This window comes from Melanostigma gelatinosum (genome assembly GCF_949748355.1).
Source record: "Melanostigma gelatinosum genome assembly, chromosome: 7".
NCBI lineage: Eukaryota > Metazoa > Chordata > Actinopteri > Perciformes > Zoarcidae > Melanostigma > Melanostigma gelatinosum.
The window spans coordinates 5,605,467-5,625,386 of record NC_136640.1 but is presented as its reverse complement, the minus strand read 5'-3'; the positions used below and the strand labels follow the sequence as shown (position 1 = coordinate 5,625,386).

Here is a 19,920-nt window from a genome sequence, read left to right as displayed (position 1 = left end):
GCTGAACCTGTGGAAAGAGCTGGTCAATGTCGGGCTTTTCCGTAGGTTTGAAGAGGAATTCGGGCTTGGCCTGTGAGACTCTGGTGTGCTTTGTTTGGCCGTCTTGGAGCCTCCGGTAAATATTGACGGGCTATGACGGTCTCCAAAAACTCCAAAGAGTGTTGTTGATTAAATTCAATGGAGGGTAGAACTAACTGGTTTTTTTACCTCCTCTCATTTTTTTGTATAACTGTGAATGAGAGTTTTTGTTCTCACCATGACAGGATGCAGAACGAGCCACTATGGTTCCAGCTAATGAAAGGAAATAACGGGCATATTCATTTCACATGAACTAAAACTCATTTTCTCCTTCCCTCCACTAAATCTGAAGTGATACAGCCTTCCACACTGGTAGAAAGATGGATTAGAGAGGGTTTAGTACATCTGCGCTCTTTTGTCCCTCTTTATTTCTTCATTAACCCTCTTGATGTTGATCATGCACAAGAGGTGTCCATCACCACCACAAGTATCCCATCTGAATATGTTCCAATGACAAACCACTGGATTTGATCCAAATACGCCAGGTTTCTGTGGCTGAGCCAATCTTCTGGCTGTCTCCCATGTGACGGATCAAGCTTTCACATCTGGAGCCATTAATGTGCAATCATGCTTCTGAGTTCGCTGCAGAGGGGGTAAAAGCACAAGAGAGGAGCTGAGGCTTCAAGCACCAAAGGACTTCAAGCACCAATCTGACACTTCACCGCCTATTTCCAACAGGCTTTCTGGCTTTCTGCTTTTAAAACCTTCAATTATAGCTACGATAAAAGTTATTCTTCATGGAATAGGCTCGATAATGTAGCACTCATGCGTTTCTTAATTGTGTCTCGCGATGCAATCTACTTTTTTTGTGTTTTAAAGAGTTACAACACAGGATTTGTGTTTGTCTCAGACAAAACTTGTGAGCAGGATAAATTCATTGTTGGTTTTAGTTTCTTCAGAGGAATTACACTTAATCGTGTAATTCTTACATTTTCCAAATTGTTCCTTAATATGCTGAATGTATTTAAGTTACTCAAAAGGAAGACATGTGACACGTGGCAAATTAATATCTTTGAAAATGAGATTGCATTTCGTCGCTCATCAGCCTCCTAATCAAATGTTGAAGTGTAATTTGATATTGAAATGAGCACCGGTTGACCTTTTATAAAATCTGGATCATTTGCTTACTCCTCACTTTGACCTCCTCTCTCCAGGAAACAGGAGCTGCTGAACATTTCCAACGTGCCGCTGGGAGAATGCCCCCCCTCACCGCCCCACACTGCACCGCCCAACATGAAGGTGGGAAACACACACACACACACATGAATGTGCACGCACATGTTGTGACGTACATGTGTACACACACACATTTTTTGACAGATATTGATTTACTGATAGTTTAGCAGCAGTGTGTGCTACCTTATATACCTTGGGGCGTGCACATATTCGGGTTGGCACATCTGGCCAGCTAGGCTGATGCATATTTTCAGTTGGTTAATGCGTGCTCGTGAATAGAGGGGAGCACAACCCATGGAGTCCAGCGGAGGGCTCAGTCTGTGATTATAGAACTAGGGTTACAATACCGTAACCTTCGTTCGTGACCAATCGCAGAAGGAAAAGGTCGGAAGCTTTATTCTCGGTTGCTATCTTGACCGCAAATTGTGAAGTTCAATCAAACGGTGTCATCAAATGAAACTTGGGCCAAAGCTGTGACTCGGCAAATTGAAAAAAATATAAACCAAACGGAACCTGAATACAAATTAAATCCATCCGACTGTAGAGGATCACCGTTCTCAGGTGCTGTCACACCGATTCATGTGGTCGTGACTTTATCCGTTACTCTCACTGCATTGCACTTGTTCCGCGGCTGGAATATTTTCGATTTTTCTCGAGCATGATGAATTAGAGGAAACATTTTGCAGGAGGGCAGACCAGCAGGGTGATACACATGAAATGGATGACGGCTCCTGCAGGAGGGAGACACTTTCTGCAGTAAGTCACCTTGAACTAAGCCATCATTATTGAATCTTCCAACACAGAGGGGGATGGCACAGAAAGGCGAAGTTTGCTCAAGGTCAGACAGACCGATTATCTAGACGGGAATACAACACTCTAATATATGACAAAAGATATGAGAGACATATAACTGGAGTGAAATGTAATCTCGGTGTGTGGCTGATTTCTGGTATATAACCCACAATTTAGCTGTGAGCTAGAGTGGTCTAACGTTCATGTAAAGAAGTTTTGACGCTTATAATTTCCTGTAATCACAGTCCACATCAAATCCATCAAGAGACCACACATCTTTGGCTGCTTTGTTACATGATGTGCAGCCTAAACCGTCAAAGCTGGAGTGTGCAACATTAGAGAAACAGGCAAGAATGAGCTATACTTTGAAAGCATAACTGTAAAACCCATGCCAACTATTTTTCCAATGAAAGCAGCACATAACCCCAACATATACAGTAGATGGGGCTAAATTAGGGTTGGGGGATATATGGGCGAAAGGAAAGTCCTCACAGTTGTCATAATCAAACTCGAATTAAAAATAAGGGTGTGTGTGTGTGTGTGTGTGTGTGTGTGTGTGTGTTGCACGTGTTGACACATGCACACTGGAATAACCTGTTCTGTGTTTACATGAGACTCAGTTTACTGCGTGACTTGATTTTCCTGTCTAACCTTTCGGCTTTAAAATGCCAAATACACAATAAAAGGTGAGTGACAGGGACATAACTTTCTAAATGTAGAAGAGAGATTAAGAAGAAGAAAAGGCAGGGACATCGTGATTCAGCAGCTAATGCTAAGGTAAGTCTGCATTTTGACTCAAAGAAACAACCAGACACTCTGTTACTGAACGCAACAGTTCATGTGTTTGGTTTGAAAAAGCTGGCAGGGGAACGACTGCATCTCTGAAACTTTCACTCTTTTGTGTCGTATTTATAGCAGATTTACACCCACATGTGAAGCGTTTCACAACAGTATTTCGTAACCTAGAGGCTGAGCCAAAACACTATTGACTGATGTATGAAATACAGATGTCAGCCAGTGTTCCAGGTATCTGACAGAGCTGTGCTATAAAGATGCTATGAGGGGGTTTTTGTCTTACTGTACATCTGAGAGCTGTAGAGCTACCCGCTCAGGCTCATCCCTTCATCCACCCGTCACCCTTTGACCCAGAGAAGGAGTTGTGTTGTGGGCAGGAGAGAAGCGTCTGTGGATGTACAGCCCGGTCGTGCTAGGACAACGCTGGCTTTGGCTGAGGTGCAGGTATTCGGAACAAGGCTGTCTCAAACAGAACTGAACTGCACTCAACTAGAAACAACAAGTGGCTGCTGTGGTTATAATGAGAGGGTGATACCTGTGGTTCTCATGCCAGTTGGACTAAAGAGAGGGTCAAAGAAACAAATAATTAAGAAAGAAAGAAACTCACACCACCTCAAATCGCCTTGCAAATTTCCGCTTGTTCCCGTTTAATTCCTTTCACTTCGTGTTTCGATGAAGTTAAATTCTGTAACATCCCTTTAATCCCGATGAGACATGCCGGCCACTGCCCCTGTCTGTGTCATATCATCATTGCTGTCAATGTGCAAATGTCTTTACATGAAGACATGTGAATAATAGTCGATCAGGCAGGCAGCCGAAATAATCTGCCTGAAGTCTGTGATAGCCCTATAGCGGGTTGCCATGGGAGATGAGAGATGCAGATGTTGTTGCCGGGCTGCATGGAGCACACGAAGAGATGGTAAGAAGGAGAAAGGGCAGAGAAAAGGTGAAGGAATCAGAATCATGAACGGGACAGAATAGAAAGATGATACATTAGCATAATGAGACACCTCAGGTGAAAGAGGCAGAAAATACAGACATCTGGGTCCTGTTTTAGATTGACAGCATGGCAGAGAAGACAAATAAGTATCTTGTGTCCTTGCTCGTTTGTCGGGTAACTGCAGGGAATGTAGACGATCATTGAACACACCGTCAGCACTGCAGGATCCCACTCAAACAGTGCCAGGACAAGCTGCATCGGTGCGTCTTTTAAACTGTCATGGTCAACACCGTGTGAGGACATCTCCAGAGATACAAAGGAAAAGGAAAAGCTGCAGAGGCTGCCTATTATCAACACCCCTTCCTTCCTCTTGCCGCCCTCATGTGATAACTGTTACGCCACGCAGGCGGACGTATCTCACAATAACATGTGCTGAGAGCGCACCTGCCAAAGCTGCTACCTGACAGATATAGACACTTGTGCTTATTGTTGGTCTGATGTTGACTCTGTAGCTCCAGCTCACAGCGCTGTATCGGCATACAAGACCTTTAACTCGTTGATATTAACTGCTTGACAAGCTGTGTGTGTAACTGCAGATTACCATTGTAGGGAATATCTTTCGTTTTTATTGGTCATTTAAACGGCTGTAAAATAATTGATCAGACTTTCCTGATCAAGCAGCGACAGGTATTGGGAAGGCATTTATTTCCAGGTTGCTCTTGCTTTGTATTTTATGACACCACAGAGTTAGTGTGTGGTATTGGCTGTCAAAGTCATTTAAAGTAGGTTATAGTTCAATCAGGAGAGACTTGTTTCATAAGTTTAACAATGATTTATTATACAAGCGTCAAATATGCAAAAGTGCAAAGTCTTTGGCGATTGGACTCCATCCTGAAGTACTATCACCGAGGGTAGGGATACTGAGGTCCAACAGGCCTAATCCCCCCTGGAGTCCAGACACTGGTGGTGGTGGTGAAAGGAGTTGCTGCACTGATGATGCATCAGGAGCACGACTGTGATGCTGACTGGAGGCGACTGGGGTGGAGGAGGGTTGCATCTGCTTAGCTGAAATGACACCTGACAGCAGCAGAGAGGAGAACACTATTTAAAGATTGACAGCAACGATCTGATTGGCTTGAGGACCCGGTGTGCCGCATCTGGTTGGTTACTTAAAAGTGCACGCCCCCAATCAGCTGATAGAGTACTTACAAGGAGAGGAAAGACAGCGATTCCTAGTGAGTGTCTTCCTGATTGAACTTGCGCTTGAGCTATATTTGATGTTTTTTTGGGTCATTTTTATTTTTTTCATTGGTTACATCACGATTGAACAGCAGCGTTCATTGTGGACACCATTTAAAGAGGAAGCATAGCACCGCTCTCGTAGAATCTCGACCAGGAATGTTTTTTTGTGGTTTCCTTCCTTTAAACCAGACTCCTTTTTTCAACAGGACGTTTAATTTGGTGCCAAATTTAACGTCTTTTGTGTGTGTGCGCGCACATGTGTTCTGCATCGCCCAAAAATGAACCTGCACAGTGTACATGTGCTGAAAATCGGAGCACGAAGACCCAAAGCATGTGGACCATTATCGATTCACAGTGTCACAGTGAGGTGTGATGTGTCGAGGTGGACGTGTGAATGCACTTTAGGATGCATGTGTTTGTGTGAGTGCGTGTTACTTTCTAAGGAAGCGGTTGCGTATCAGCGTGCGTGCATGTGGGTGTGAGAGACTGGAAGTCTCTGTCCTGTCCTGCCCACTTGACGCGGCTAAGTTCAGGCTGTGGAGGGAAATCGAAGGCAGTGAGCGAGATCTGCTGCTGCTGGCGCCGATGTTACAGATATAAGACATTTTGGTTTGAGCATCAAAAGCCTTGTTTGCAGTGTAAATTAGAGTCAACTGAAGGGCAACGGCTCTGCTTTTGTACTGACTAAATGTGTGTTTGGTGTCAGAAGATGTTGCCGGTGCTGTGAAAGTCAAAGGTCAGCAGCGTTATACCCTGTTTTACAATCTTCCTCTGTTTCAGTCTGCAGAGTTCTTCGATATGCTGGAGAGGATGCAGGTATGACATTCTCATTAATTCTTTCCTGTGACTCCAGTTTCTTTCCTCTTATCTCTACTTTATTTCACCACTTCCATTTCTTACTCATGTCTGTGCTATCAAGAGATTCTTGTCCTGGGTAAAACCGAAACAGAACATGAAAATACTGCGAGACGGTGTCTGTCCGCTCTCTTTTTCTTTGTCCACAGCCAGAGTTAACATATACAAGGATGTGACAGACATTGATGTTTCCATCAGTGGCCCGCTGGGTTCAGTCTGTTGCTCAGATTGGATAATGGGAATGCTGGGGGCAGAGAAGAATAGAAAGATCTGGACTGGCATAACAATGGTCTCCTTCTCGACATGGAATTCATTCAATTCATTGATTTTTTATAAAGTCTTTCTCCCTCTGTATGACTTTTCTTTGTGCTCTCCTTCTGGGGCCCATAAGGCGCAGGCTTTAAGTGGTCTGAGGACAGATGGGGATATAACAAGGTAGAGGAGGAAGAGGAAGAGGAGGAGGAGGAGAAATGAAAGGCAGAGAAGAGGGAACAAGTGGCCAAGGGAAGATACAAAGAGAAGTAGAAGTGCTTGATTTATGTTTTGTGATGACGTCTCCAAAATGTGTGAATTAGGCAGTACCAGGTAGTCGCTGGAAATGTAATATAATAATATTATAAATATAATGACCCTTACTGTTATGCAGCTTATACATCCAGCTCTGAAGGGACCACTCACTGAAAATAATTACTTACTTTTTTGCAGAAATTCATGAACGCAGCACATCAAACTACCCAAAAGCGAAATAGTGATCAAAACCAACATTGCATTGATCATAAGAACAAGCGTTGCCCTTGTAGCCTGCCCGATATAGTTTATTGAATGAACTAGGCTTGAGTGCCACAGACAGACGTGGGACGAACACGTTGTTGATCTTTGTATCTGCAGAGTTTAAGAATGAGGCCCCTGCTCGGGCTGTGTATTCGCAAGAACCTGGCAATACAATACGTATCATGATGCAGGGGTTACGATTCAACACATGGCAATATATTGCGATTCTGAAAGCAAGGCGAGATATTGCATTTTTTTACATATCATTTTAGGAAAACTCATAGTATAAAGAACACGCCACCATTTGTGTAAAATGTGACTCATAAAAAAGAAGAGTGGGATCTGCTTTCGTACTTCTCACAGTACCGGCAACATTAAACATCAAAACACAACACAAAATGAACTACGGTCTGCCGTGAATCTTTGCATGTAAACATCGATCGTGTTTTTTGAGAATCGATACTGTATAACAAAACATGACATCGCAATACTCGGGTGTATTCATGTTTTCTTCCTCCCTTACTTTGAATCATGGGTTCTCCTTCATAACACAGAAGGAGAACGGTAGAAAGATGCTGCTCTGGGAGATACAGAAGGACAGGCTGACTGAAGACATAAGTAGAGTTATTTGAAAAGTGTGACTGGTTGAGTCAGTCAAAGCAGCCCGATGATCAACGATTCTCACATACAGCACACACACACACACACTGTGCACCATATCCATCCTCTCAGCTTGCATCGACCTGCTCTCTTGAGCTCTTACTCCACAGATGGAGCTCAGCCTTCAAAGTGTGCTTCAATACTGCAGCCTGGATGGTGCTGATGAAGGTCACCTTTTTGATCCCCATCTCTTTTTCCCCCCTCCTTTCTTCTTCATCATCTAACTTCACCTCTTTCCACCTCTGCCTCCTCCTTCCTCCTTTGTCCCTCTCTCTTCATCTCTCTGTCTATGCCTGAAAAGTAAAGCCTCTCCGGAGCGTCTTTGTGATCAGTCTCGTATTGTTGACAATGATTCCCCCGTGACGTTAACAGCTGCTCCATCAATATGCACTCAGACAGACACACGCCACTACAGACCAGACTGAGAAGCATGTGTGTGTGTGTGTGTGTGTCCATAAGTCCGTACTTGTACTGTTGAAAAGAATTCTTATGTGATTGGTGGCACTAGAAGTGATGGTAGCAGTGTGTATGTTCAGCACTCTGAATCCCCACACTTGTTCATTTCGTCACTTCAATGCTCAGTCATGTAGACGAGATGTTCCACTGGGCCTGTACCATAATTGGCCAATTTACTTTGTGTCAACCAGATTGGCTTTTATATCTGCATATATATACAAAACACTGCGGCATCGGCCCCGCGTCTCAGTGTGTCCCACGAGAAGGCAATGAGGAAAAGCATGTCTGGAAGCTACATTCAGAGAGATATGATGACTAAGGGCCTGTATTACCCGAGTGTGTGTGTGTGTGTGTGTGTGTGTGTGTGTGTGTGTGTGTCTGCATTTTGCGCAGAAAAGTGAATTAGCATGTATGACTCATTCAGTGTCATCTGAGCAACAGAGGCAATGAGGTGCCATGTTCCGGCACAGTTTTTAAATGCACAATAAACAAACAAACCTTGCTTCTTTTTTTTTTTTTACCCTTGTGCTTCTCCGTCCTCATGCTGCGCACGGACACTAATTAGGTCCCGAAAGCTGAAGAGCCCAAAAGATGGAAGGTGTGACCAGACAGCGTACACACACTTGTACACTTCTGATCCGTTCGTGTGATTGTGTCTCTGCATGTTTCCCTTCATCACTGCTTCTTCAACATGATTTGCGCTGTGGATTTTCTCGTCTCATCTGTCGGCCTACGAGAGATTCTTATTTGGCATTATAAGTTGTGTTACCTCTCTGTTGCTGTGTTTGTGACTGCGCTCGCAACTGTATCATTGTGTTGAAAGCCAGTGAAGTTCACTTATGTTAAATTTAGTCTCGTTAACGGTGTGTGTCCTCTATTCGACAGGATGACTATATCCCCTACCCACGGATAGAAGCTGTGAGTCATTTATCACTCTCATAACACACAGCTACACCCCTCTCCTGTGTAACCACTAGCTCGGAGTGTTTCTGACATTAGATTATACATTTAAAATAGAAGTACTTTTGCATCTGTTTTTATTACATGCTTAACAAGCTTAGATTACGATGGTGCAACTGTGCAAAACTTTGCTTGCTCCAAAACTATTATAGTTTTTGCATATTTTTGCTTTCTGCCTTCCACCTGCTCTTCTGTGCAAGGTCCTGGAGAAAGGTGGTCCATACCCCCAGGTGATCCTGCCACAGTTCGGGGGTTACTGGATTGAAGATGTGGAAGCACCAGTCGGGACCCCCTCTTCCTCAGAGTCCAGTTTCTGTGAGGAGGAGGACGGAGGAGAGGGCATGAGCCCCGGTGGGGCGCACAGCTACCGCCTGGAGTGTAACAGCACAGCCCGCGCATACCGCAAACACTTCCTAGGCAAGGTGAGTGTGTGTTTTAATGTCGGTGTCACCGTGTATTGAGCAGCGGAGGATCCGTCTCTCTCTCTCAACAATCTCTTCTCTACATTCAAACATCCAGGAGCACATGAACTATTACTGCACTGGCAGCAGCATAGGCCACCTCATCATGTCTCTGAAACACGAGGAGGCTGAGGGACAGGAGTACCTACGCATCATGCTCAGGTACGATGAGGGAAATGCATTGGTATCTTAACTTGATGCATTTCACGCCTCAAACTGTGTACAGTATGTCTAACAAAGTGTATATACAGTAAGCATAAATAACGTTGAGTTTCACCCATTTTCGTACAGTCCATGTTTCTCTTGAGTCCAAGCTATTCAGGTGTGTCTTTAACCTGTCTGCTCTGCTGCTCTGCTGCTTCTCTTTGTCCTTTTGTTATTTGATTTGTTAGGTTTTTCTTCTTGTCTACTATACCAATGACAATTACAAGATGACAAGACAATGACCCTATTTTACCTGATGGTGGCCCTTGATTAAAAGTCAGAGGAAAATCAAGTAATCCCTGGTGTTACCAAAACATGTCTTCACCAATCTATGCAACAGTTGTAGAAACATTACAATCAAAGCCACGAATGTCAATATCTTAATGGCGTTTGAGTAAAAGTAAGAGGAATACTTAAGTCAGGAGGATTAATCCTCTGGGGACCACGAATGTCTCTTCCAACATTTATTACAAGCTATCCAATCGTTGCTCAGAAATTCCAGTCTAGACCAAAGTGGTTGACCAACTAACATCAACCGAAAGAGCAACACTGCCTCTCTCTCTCTCTCTCTCTCTCTCTCTCTCTCTCTCTCTCTCTCTCTCTCTCTCTCTCTCTCTCTCTCTCTCGCTCTCTCTCTCTCTCTCTCTCTAAGAGTCTCCCTCCTTCTTTGTCTTTTGTTGCAGCTGTTTGTCACGATTAACTCTGAACAGATTTGTGGAGCTGTAGGAAGCAGCTTTCCTTCCATTATCACAGTTGGTGATGTTTTCATCAACAGAAAAACAATGGAGTGATGCTCTCTCTTTTTTCTTCTTTTTGAGACTAAACTCTTCATTATCATAACTATTATCACCTAATTGCATATAAACAAGGAGAAACATAAGTTACGAAATCTCTTCGCTGGAATAAATATCTGAAGAATCTGAACGGCAGAGCTCCTCTTCTTGTTCTGTTGCAGGTCGAGGATCAAAACTGTCCATGACAGGATCTCTTTAGCAGGCATCAACCAGCTGCCCAGTGTACCGCAGATTGCCAAGGTAAGACGAGTTTAACAGTACACAAGGTTGAAAGGAAGGCGACATCTAAACATAATGCAGCTGAAGTGCAGGATTTGATGTGTGGAGGCTGGCTGGCTCTTAAGAAGGACCTTACTTTCAGCAGCATCGATCATCATCAAACAGCACTTGCTTTTTCTAACATATAAAAAACATAATGCAGCATGCAGCCAAATATATGACAGTAAATCAACAAAGTAGAGGTAACGGAACAAAAGAAAGAATCTAATTATGTAGATAAGTAGGTAATTAAATCAGATAAGTTAAAAATGCACAATAAAAACAGTAGGAATATTCACTTCCTGTATTTTCCCTTCTTTATATAACAGCAAAAAAATGTAAACGAACGTCGTGAAGGTTCCCTTGGTAATTGTTAGTCCTTGCAGTGACTGATTCAAAGGAGGAAATATCTGTCAATAAAGCCTGCCAGTTCAAGCCACAATGCTTGTTTGGATATACCGATGGCAGGAGAGAGCTGTCTCCAAAACACACAGCTGTGAATATTGTGGCAGTGGTTTAATCAAACACTCAACCGGCGTACTTTTGATGACTCACTTTCAAAAGAGAAACTGAAGAAATCTCACAAGTACCCGGCTTGCTTTGTCTCTACTCTTCCAACAGTAATTCGCATCCTTGAGTCCCATGTTGTACTTGGTGATTTTTAGATGATTTAATCAGGGCCGTGTGATGTAAACAGGATTTATGTCGAGCAAATCATCAAGATTTCTAGATGTCATACATGTTTTAATTATATTAACTATGTAATCAAGCTTGTGTGCATAACTCACTGCCATGAATTAACATTTCCCTTCTGTATCCAGTGTTGCCAAGTTGGTCTGGTTTCTGCCCAATTGGTCGACTTTTGATTCATTTGGTAGTCAGATGAAAATTGGGCTCGTTTTTTGGTTAAAAAATACAGATACAAAATTCAGTAAACTATTTGTTCTACGTGAGTTGTTGGTTGTTAGGGATAAGGTAGGACATACTCACCTTGACGTCATCATCAGTGACATTGTGTTGTCTGACACTATTTGTGAGTTGCAGTAGCCTATTTGTCTAACATTTTATCTTTAGTTATTTGATGCAGATATGGAGCTCTGTATGCTTATGATGTGTTTTCTAGTGCATATAATGATTTGGGCTGGTTTTTATTGAACTGGGTGGCTTTTCTAGTTGTTATTAAGCTGAAAACCTTCGATATATATAATGAGATTTTTCTTACATGATGTCAAATATATTGAGTCTTTTTCTTCTCCCAGCTCCTGTGTGACGATGCCACAGGGCTGAAGTTCAACCCTGTCCTCTACCCTCGGGTGAGTTACTCCCACACTGCAACCTCTTTATATCCAGTCTGACCTAAGCTCATCTAGCCTGGTATAGCCTGCATGTATTCATTCAAGCTGACATGAGTTACCTTATCCTGTCTTTGTCTGCTTCTACGGAGTGACAAGGGGGCACAGTATGGCCGAAAACGCGAATGCTACAGCATCCCTCACCTGATTCTACGCCAACGTGACAACACACCCTCTTAACCAGAAAAATAGCACACGACTTATCACATATTATTCATAAGTTCCTCTCCAACATCTGCCCTGTTCAGTAAGTGCATTATTCAAAAGCGACAACTTCCTAAAATGGACACGATGGATCTGTTTCTCCCCCTGTGAGCCAGGCGGAGGAGTGTGATGGAGCATGCTTTCAGCCAGTGCCTCGGGAAAGGGAAAAAAAAAAAACCAGCCCATCTGTGTCTCAGTCTGCAAGAGGCAACAGCGAGTTCACCGCCTTCGCTGAGGGCCGTGACAGTCTGTCGCATGTCAGCCTCACGTAACACGGGGCCTAATAAACCTGCCTGGAGACATGTTGCAGAACGGGAAAACATGTTTTACTAACTACCACAGCAAGAAGAAAGTGTGTAACGAGTTGAGATAAGTAGCCATGGGGAGTAAGTAGGACATTGTTGTTTTTGTGTATGTACAGGGATCCCAGTTGATGGTGGCTTATGATGAACACGAGGTGAACAACACCTTCAAATTTGGAGTCATCTACCAGAAGTTTGGACAGGTGAGCGGTCATATTCATGCTGCCAGTGTTCTCCAGTTTAACTCACACACACCATTAGATCTCATCCACTGATTTATGTCTCGTATCATGTATCTGGCACTGTTTGTTGTTGTTTTTTTGCTCCATGCCGTAATCATGTCTCCTCCTCTCAGACATCAGAGGAAGAGTTATTTGGGAACAACGAGGAGACACCAGCTTTCAAGGAGTTCGTCAGTATCCTGGGCGACAACATAGAGCTTCAGGACTTTAAAGGGTACGAGTAGGGCTCGAACATGACGCGAAAAAGAAGAGAACAGAAACAGAGTCAAGTGCATTTAAACAGCGCAGGATTTAGTAACGTCAAAATAAGAGACTAGAGAGGTCAACGACGTTCTGAAGAACGATGCCATTATAGTGAATTGTCATAGAGCAAAATAGCAGAGTTTTATGACTGTAACCTTGGAGCAATTTGTCCTGCTGTTTCGGCCTCAGCGTGCTACCCGGATAAACTGCTTGGCGAATCAGATCTGAGAAGAGAAACTGCCATGTGGACATGTAATCAGAGCTTAGCATACTTTATTGTCTTGCAGGGCTTTTTTTAAAATTGTGTTGCACTTGTTACTTTCTCTGTTAGGGAGGCTTTGAATTGTAGCTGACACGTTACAGCAAACTGCACAACATTTCTGGGTGGCCTCAGAGCTAGTTAAGCACAAAATGTGACGAAACGGACGTTTGAAATGCACAAAATGTAATCTGTCTAATTACTGATGGCTGGAGGCCTCACAGAGGATGTGACGCCTTTGCTTTGATAATGTGACAGGTTCCGCGGCGGGCTGGACGTATCCCACGGACAGACCGGGTCTGAATCCGTCTACACTGTCTTCAGACGGAGGGAGATTATGTTCCATGTGTCAACAAAGCTTCCCTTCACCGAAGGAGACGTCCAGCAGGTACAATACTTTAATACTGGCTTCATTATTGTTACAGCGCCGGCTCAAAGGATTTAACTGCAAAGTAAGAATCCTTTGGCTCGAAATAATATCAACATTAAACCAGTCAGATGTGGTGTTTAAAAAACCATTGCTATATTGCCATTATGTTACGTCAAATGTTTGCATGTTATTTGATGTTAAGCCAATACAACCCTCCTTAGAAACAAATAAATCCTGAGTGCATGCTGTGATTTATGTCACAGAGGACTCCAAATATGTTGACCAACTAATAATCGTATGAATTTCTCCCCTCTGCTGATTTAGCTCCAGCGGAAAAGGCACATAGGGAATGACATTGTGGCCACAGTCTTCCAGGAAGAGGCCACACCGTTCGTTCCAGACATGATCGCCTCCAATTTCCTGCACGCTTACGTGCTGGTGCAGGTTGAGAACCCGTGTACGGAGCACACAACATACAAGGTACAAACCAGGCCTGTGTGGTGAAATGACTCCGTATTAAATGTAGATTAGTAATTCAAACAAGCTTCAAAGAGTGTCAGCTGGTTGCTGGGAAGAAAACAAACTGTTCTCCCATGAATAACTTGCATAAGCGTAGTACACAATCATTAATCAATGATTCTCTCGCGATGAAAGGGTGTTCTCAACTTTTCCTTGGACGCTGTTTCATCCTCACTGTTGGAAACCCGAGTCCGCCTGAAATACACGCTAATGACATGTCACTGTTATTTGTTTCATGTCAACAGGTGTCTGTTACAGCGAGGGAGGATGTGCCTCCTTTTGGACCCCCTCTCCCGAACCCAGCTGTCTTTAGGAAGGTGAGAGAAAGAGCTGTGATCAACAGAGGGAAAGATATTATCGACTTCATACATTTGATCACCTTGACTCGACTTTGTCTTAAACGTGAATATTTCATCTGATTGAAAATGCCAGTACATATGGCGAAAGCACATAATGCCTCCTGCAGTCTGACACTGAATTACAGAACCAGTACTTTTACTTTTGAAACTTTTAAATTAAATTTAGGTGATGCACATTTTGCTTGGGTAGGAGTTTGTAGGCAGAATGTTTCCTTGAAATGGAGTATTTTTTCACTCCTCTTACTTAAGAAAGGGGATCTGAGTACTTCTTCCACCACAGCTCAGTATTTGAAATTGTCTTGTTCCAAACCAAGTCAAAAAGATGAACATTTGGGCTGTTTTATCAGATGATTGTCACGAAGGGAAAACTGCACTTTAAAACTAATCTAGCTTCAAGACTCAGTGGAAGATTCAGTTGCTTATCGGGACATGATTTGCAGCGTTACGGGAGAACGAGAGGCAGATGAGGATTTAAATCAGTCAGGCTGATCAGACACAGTGTGCTGCAATAGTATCCATTCCTCATTGTTGCCCACCCTTCTGGTTCATCATCTAATTCTACCCCTCCCTCTCTCTCCAGGGTCCTGAGTTTCGAGACTTCATGCTGACAAAGCTGATCAATGCTGAAAACGCCTGCTACAAATCCGACAAATTCGCCAAACTAGAGGTGACACACGTCCGCACAACCGCACTCAAAACCCCACAGCTTGCCTTCAGTCGCAGCTCGGCTTCGTCCGCAATCAACACCGACCCCCGATGTTTTCCGACATGACTTTGCGTGTGTGTCTAAATTGATTCCAGGGGCGAACGCGTGCTGCGCTGCTGGACAACCTCCACGACGAGCTGCACAGACAGAGCCAGGCAACGCTGGGCCTTTGCCAGCCGGGAGAGGAGGACAAGCTGGAGAACGGGGGACACGGGGGTCTGCTAGAGTCCTTCAAGGTGAACACGAAGCTGGACACAAGTATACGTGACATGTGATGTTTTCTCAGCTCTGTGACATTTATTTGATTATTACAGCCCGAGACTCTGAGGTTTTCTTGCTGTAGGTCAACTAAATGTCACCGGTCTGCAAGATGACGGTGCTAAACCATCAGTGGCGTTGTTGCTGCTGCTTTTCCTCTAAGCTGAAAGATTTTCACCTTAAATGTGTGTAGGCTGGTGCATCAAGGGCATAGATTTGCATATGGATGGTGAGGACATGTCCCGACCAATATTGTCCCACACACACGGTTGTGTTTTCATGACCTTTGGGGACAGGACATTGACTTACATTCATTTTCTGGAGACCGCTACCAGCCTAATCCTGACCTTTACCCCAACCTGAACCTAAACTCACCTGAAAGCAAGTCTGTCATGATGGACATTATGGGGAGGAGCATGTTGTCCCCACAATGTGACAAAGGGTTGTATGTCCCCACAACACGGGTAAAGCGCACACATACACACCCATATTCATGGTCTGAAGGGGACGCTATATGAGAGCAGAGAAAAAGCTGATCTACAGGAGAATATTTGAAAGCAAGCCAGAATGCATGAGAGCCCTAGTGTATTATTTTAGATTATATTTTGTAGTTTTGTCACCTGCCGCCTGAATTTTGATTTCCTTTACCGAAATAATGACATTTCCACTTTTGTGTGTGTGTGTGTGTGTGTGTGAAAATCAACACAAACACTGTACTTTGTAAAAAATTATCCCTTTCTCGTTGTCAGTCTGTTTTCTCTCAATCCCTGTCTCGTCACAGTCTTTTGTCCACATTTAATTGATGTTAATATGAATCTGTATTTTTATCTGTGTGCGCCTGTGTGTGTTATGAATGTGTGACTAACGTGAAAATGTGGCTCTCTTACTCTTCACAGGCGTTATGGACAGCTACTTTGCACTTTCTGCAGTCAGTCCCAGGGGGTGCTGTTCTAATTGCTGCCCTGGCAGCCACTGTGTATTACCTGTCTGCATTACTGTAAATTCAACAGAGGATCGCCACATAATTAATAAACATTGTTTCATATGTTGTTGTTTGTGTTCATGCTTTCAAAGAAAATAAGCTTTTCAAGTTGTATTTATCAATTTAACTAAATTTTATTTTATTAATTGATGTGCCAAAGATAGCAGAATTGACAAAACATCTAAATGGTATTTAATTGTGTATTTTATTATTTAAATAATACTGCCTGGAATTTATTATGAATTCTAAAAAAAATGCTATGACCCTTCTTATTTATTATTCTTTTTAAATGAATGAAAATGAAAAGGATCAGTTCATTCATCAACTCCAACCTATTTGGCTTCATTCTTGGAGAACTGCATCCCCTGGTGGTTGTATTGTGCAATAGCATCTATGATGCTACATGTTAATTCATACATTAAAATGTATGCTGCATTTAAGCTGATAAAACACACATTTGTTCTGCCCCTTTATTTCACTTCCCACACTCATTCCTCTCTTGGTTTCCTTTACCCATCTTCTTCCTTCCCCTTTCCTCGGTGCACCTTGGTCTTCCTCTCTTCCGCAACCACTCATTCTCTGTTTCCTCCTCCTCCTCCTCCTCCAGAGAGCCATGCGTGTCAGGAGCCACTCCATGGAGACCATGGTGGGGTCTCACCGTCACAGGAGCCCCGGGGTAGGAGGTGGGGTCCCGGCCAGCGTGAGCGGGGGAGGACTGCCGCAGAGCACCAGTGAATGCACAAAGAGCACCTTCACTGTGAGTAAGAGGGCGTGATGGGACGGGGAAGATGGTTGCTCACTCAGAATGGAAAGAGTCAATCAAGGAGAACTTGGGTCGAAAAAGATTTATAATAGTAGAAAGAACTACACCTGTGTTGTCCTTTTTAGAGAAAGACTCTGTCAACAAGTGCATTATTTCAGTTATTTAATCTAAATGAGTTAAGAGTGTTTTTTTCTTTTTTTTTAACAAGGAGAAGCCTAACTCTATGATCTGTGATCTTCAGCCTCCTGTGTTGTCAGCCAAGTCTCCTCTGAAGAGCCCAGTGAAGCGGCGCTCAGGCCTCTTCCCTCGTCTCCACTCCAGCACAGAGTCCCCATCGGACAAACACACACGCAGGTTGGTGATTTAGGACTCACTGTTTTAAATGCCACTGCGTTTTGTTGTTCGGTATCATGATCACGTTCATCACACCGCAAATACCAACATTGTCGGTGTGTCCCGTCAGGTGTCGTCATTAATGTGTTTTTCTTTTGTCTCCAGCGACCAAAAGCTTGCAGAGTTCTGCCCTCTGTCCCAAGAGGGGAGGTCAGAGACATCCTCCAATCCCAGCTCGCCTGAGATTTGCCCCAACAAAGAGAGGTAGGACAAATACTTGTTGATGGAGATCATCGTACTCTTCTCTAAATTCTGTCGAGGGAGATGGCGAAAGGCAAACTTGGTCTTTTGTCTCAGGTCTAATGTTCTCCAATGTTAATCTTCTCTACACCCCTGTCCCCCTTCTGTGTTCCTCAAAAGGCCGTTTGTCAAGCTGAAAGAGTGCGGCAGCACCAGACCGAACATCTCTCGCTCTTCGTCCAGCACCAGCAGCTTCAGCAGCACCACGGGGGAAACCGAAGCTCTGGAAGAACTGGAGACAGTGAGTGCATGCACTCACAGTTTGTTTGAACAAAGTGAGCTCGTCTTTACCAGAGAAGAAGAGAGGAAATTGAATGTTTGTGGTTGAAAGTGGAGAGAGCAGATTTAGAAACACATTCCTAAAGGAGTGAGAGGTTGTTGGTAGCGCCAAAGCTTTCATGGGTGAAATAGTCTGTAATTACCCAGAGCCTGTAATAGAGAGGGCTGGACATCAGCACACTGATTATAACGATTACGGCTCCTCTCACTTTCTGTGTATCGGATGACACTGCTTGTCAGTGTTGTTTTGTCCAATGTGAGAAATGCTGTCCAATCATTCATAGTCTTACCATTTAACTGCATGGGAATCACACAGAGGGCTGTTAACAATGTCATTATTGAGGGCCAGAGAACATAGAGACTTATGCAGCAGTGCACCAGTGATCATCACGAAGGGAACATTTGATAAATGATTGCTTTTCTTTGCCTTAAAAGACCATCTCCTCACTACATGTTGATGAGTTGAACAACATTTTCCGAAATACGTTCGTTCATTTTCTTGCGGGAGTTGATGAAACTCTCATACCTGATGTACGCTGAACATGGAGCTGGCGTTTAGCTCTGCTTTGCACAAAGCTCTGGAGACAGCCTGGCTCTCTCTGAAGATAAGACAACCAGCCTAGCAGCACCTCTAAAGCTCACTCATCGATATGGTATACCTTTGTTTCATCTGCACTAATACCCAAGTGTAAAAACAACAAGTTGTGTTTTTTTGTTGCCAAGAAATAGTCCAGCCCATATCCTCCTGTGAAAACAGCAGCTTTTACACTTGAAATCTTGAACAAACATGTTTATTAGTGAGCTTTACAGATGCTATCTATTCTCACTGGTGGGCCTCAGAAGTCCATCTAGTGGGCTGCGGAGGTACTGCCAAATGGTTCGATTGAAATAAAAACAAATACTTTTCATTGTTTTTTACTTTACTTTCTTGACATAAATAAAAACACAAAAATTCAAACACATGACAGACACACCATCAGGTTAAGACACACATGTTTTGCTGTTGTTAGCTGGCTAACATTCCTTCAGAATGCGGTGACACAAAATGTTTTTTGAAACAAAGAAGTAATATGACAACCCTGCGTCAGTATAGATCTCCATTTCCTCTGCTCCTCTGAATGTTCATATGGCGAGCAGTGATGGCTGAGGGTGTCAGCCATAGACTGTGGTGTCAGCAAATATATGTTGGTCGTTCCAGCTGACGGAGGCAAAAACACATATACAGCCCTTCATTTGTTTCCCCTGACTTGTCATGTTGTTTTTTTCTTCCCTGCAAAGCATCATTTCCACTTGTACTTCCTGCCAAACATTCAGCGCCTCTAACTTTGCTCACAGGATAATTTCCGTGGTTCACGGAGCCTCTTCAGTTTCTCTGCTCCTCCATCTCTTCCTCCGTGATGAATGTCTTTGTGCTCTCCGTCCCCCAGGCCAGCCATCCCTCCATAACGTCCTCCTCCGCCTTTAGTCCTTCCCTCAGTGTCGACAGCCAGGGATCCGGTACCCCTGTCATCATGTGCCGCAGTCCAACAGGTAAAGCTACGATTTTACACACGGCGATCACAGCCCAGCTGTCAACGACTTACAAAGAACGACATCCTGGAGATGACAGATGATCTCATGAGCATTTCCTTCCCGTCTTTTCCGTTCCCTTCTTCCACATTCTGCAGATGTGAAAAGTAAGACGTCACCGAGGTCAAGCTTGAAGTTCCGCTTTGACAAAATGAGCCACTCATCCACAACTGTAAGTGTTGTAATGCCTGGTGAGCATATTTTAAAGAAAAGTGCTGATTATTATAAAAAGAAAAGGGAACACGTATCACATGCACAAAAAAAAGCCACGGTTCGAACTTCTTAAAGCAGAAACTAACAACAGAATTCAGTGTGACAATCTGCAAGCATAACATAAAGTCTCCTTCTGTGTTTTTGACACGCTCACTTTCCATCTTACGCACGTGTCATTATCTCCAGATCATTGTGTAATGTCACTGAAACAGGCGAGCTGGTGTC

The 19,920-nt window shown here is 43.6% G+C and overlaps 1 protein-coding gene across 6 annotated transcripts in view; it reads left to right on the top strand.

The window, feature by feature from the left end:
• Positions 1-19,920, top strand: part of rap1gap2a (RAP1 GTPase activating protein 2a) — a 33,850-nt gene that overhangs the window by 11,925 nt on the left and 2,005 nt on the right. The window contains exons 2-21 of one of the 6 annotated variants that reach the window (XM_079271477.1): positions 1,233-1,317; positions 5,804-5,839; positions 8,651-8,683; positions 8,926-9,147; positions 9,245-9,348; positions 10,346-10,424; positions 11,702-11,755; positions 12,420-12,503; positions 12,656-12,756; positions 13,303-13,432; positions 13,739-13,894; positions 14,179-14,250; positions 14,873-14,959; positions 15,094-15,234; positions 16,846-16,995; positions 17,243-17,355; positions 17,500-17,598; positions 17,755-17,875; positions 19,341-19,443; positions 19,581-19,654. In XM_079271477.1, coding sequence (XP_079127603.1) covers positions 1,233-1,317; positions 5,804-5,839; positions 8,651-8,683; positions 8,926-9,147; positions 9,245-9,348; positions 10,346-10,424; positions 11,702-11,755; positions 12,420-12,503; positions 12,656-12,756; positions 13,303-13,432; positions 13,739-13,894; positions 14,179-14,250; positions 14,873-14,959; positions 15,094-15,234; positions 16,846-16,995; positions 17,243-17,355; positions 17,500-17,598; positions 17,755-17,875; positions 19,341-19,443; positions 19,581-19,654 — 2,044 coding nt within the window. Of the gene's footprint in view, positions 1-1,232; positions 1,318-2,713; positions 2,824-5,803; positions 5,840-8,650; positions 8,684-8,925; positions 9,148-9,244; positions 9,349-10,345; positions 10,425-11,701; positions 11,756-12,419; positions 12,504-12,655; positions 12,757-13,302; positions 13,433-13,738; positions 13,895-14,178; positions 14,251-14,872; positions 14,960-15,093; positions 15,235-16,845; positions 16,996-17,209; positions 17,356-17,499; positions 17,599-17,754; positions 17,876-19,340; positions 19,444-19,580; positions 19,655-19,920 lie in introns of those variants that run through there. The other 5 variants (XM_079271476.1, XM_079271480.1, XM_079271479.1 and 2 more) reach the window with 5 other exon arrangements.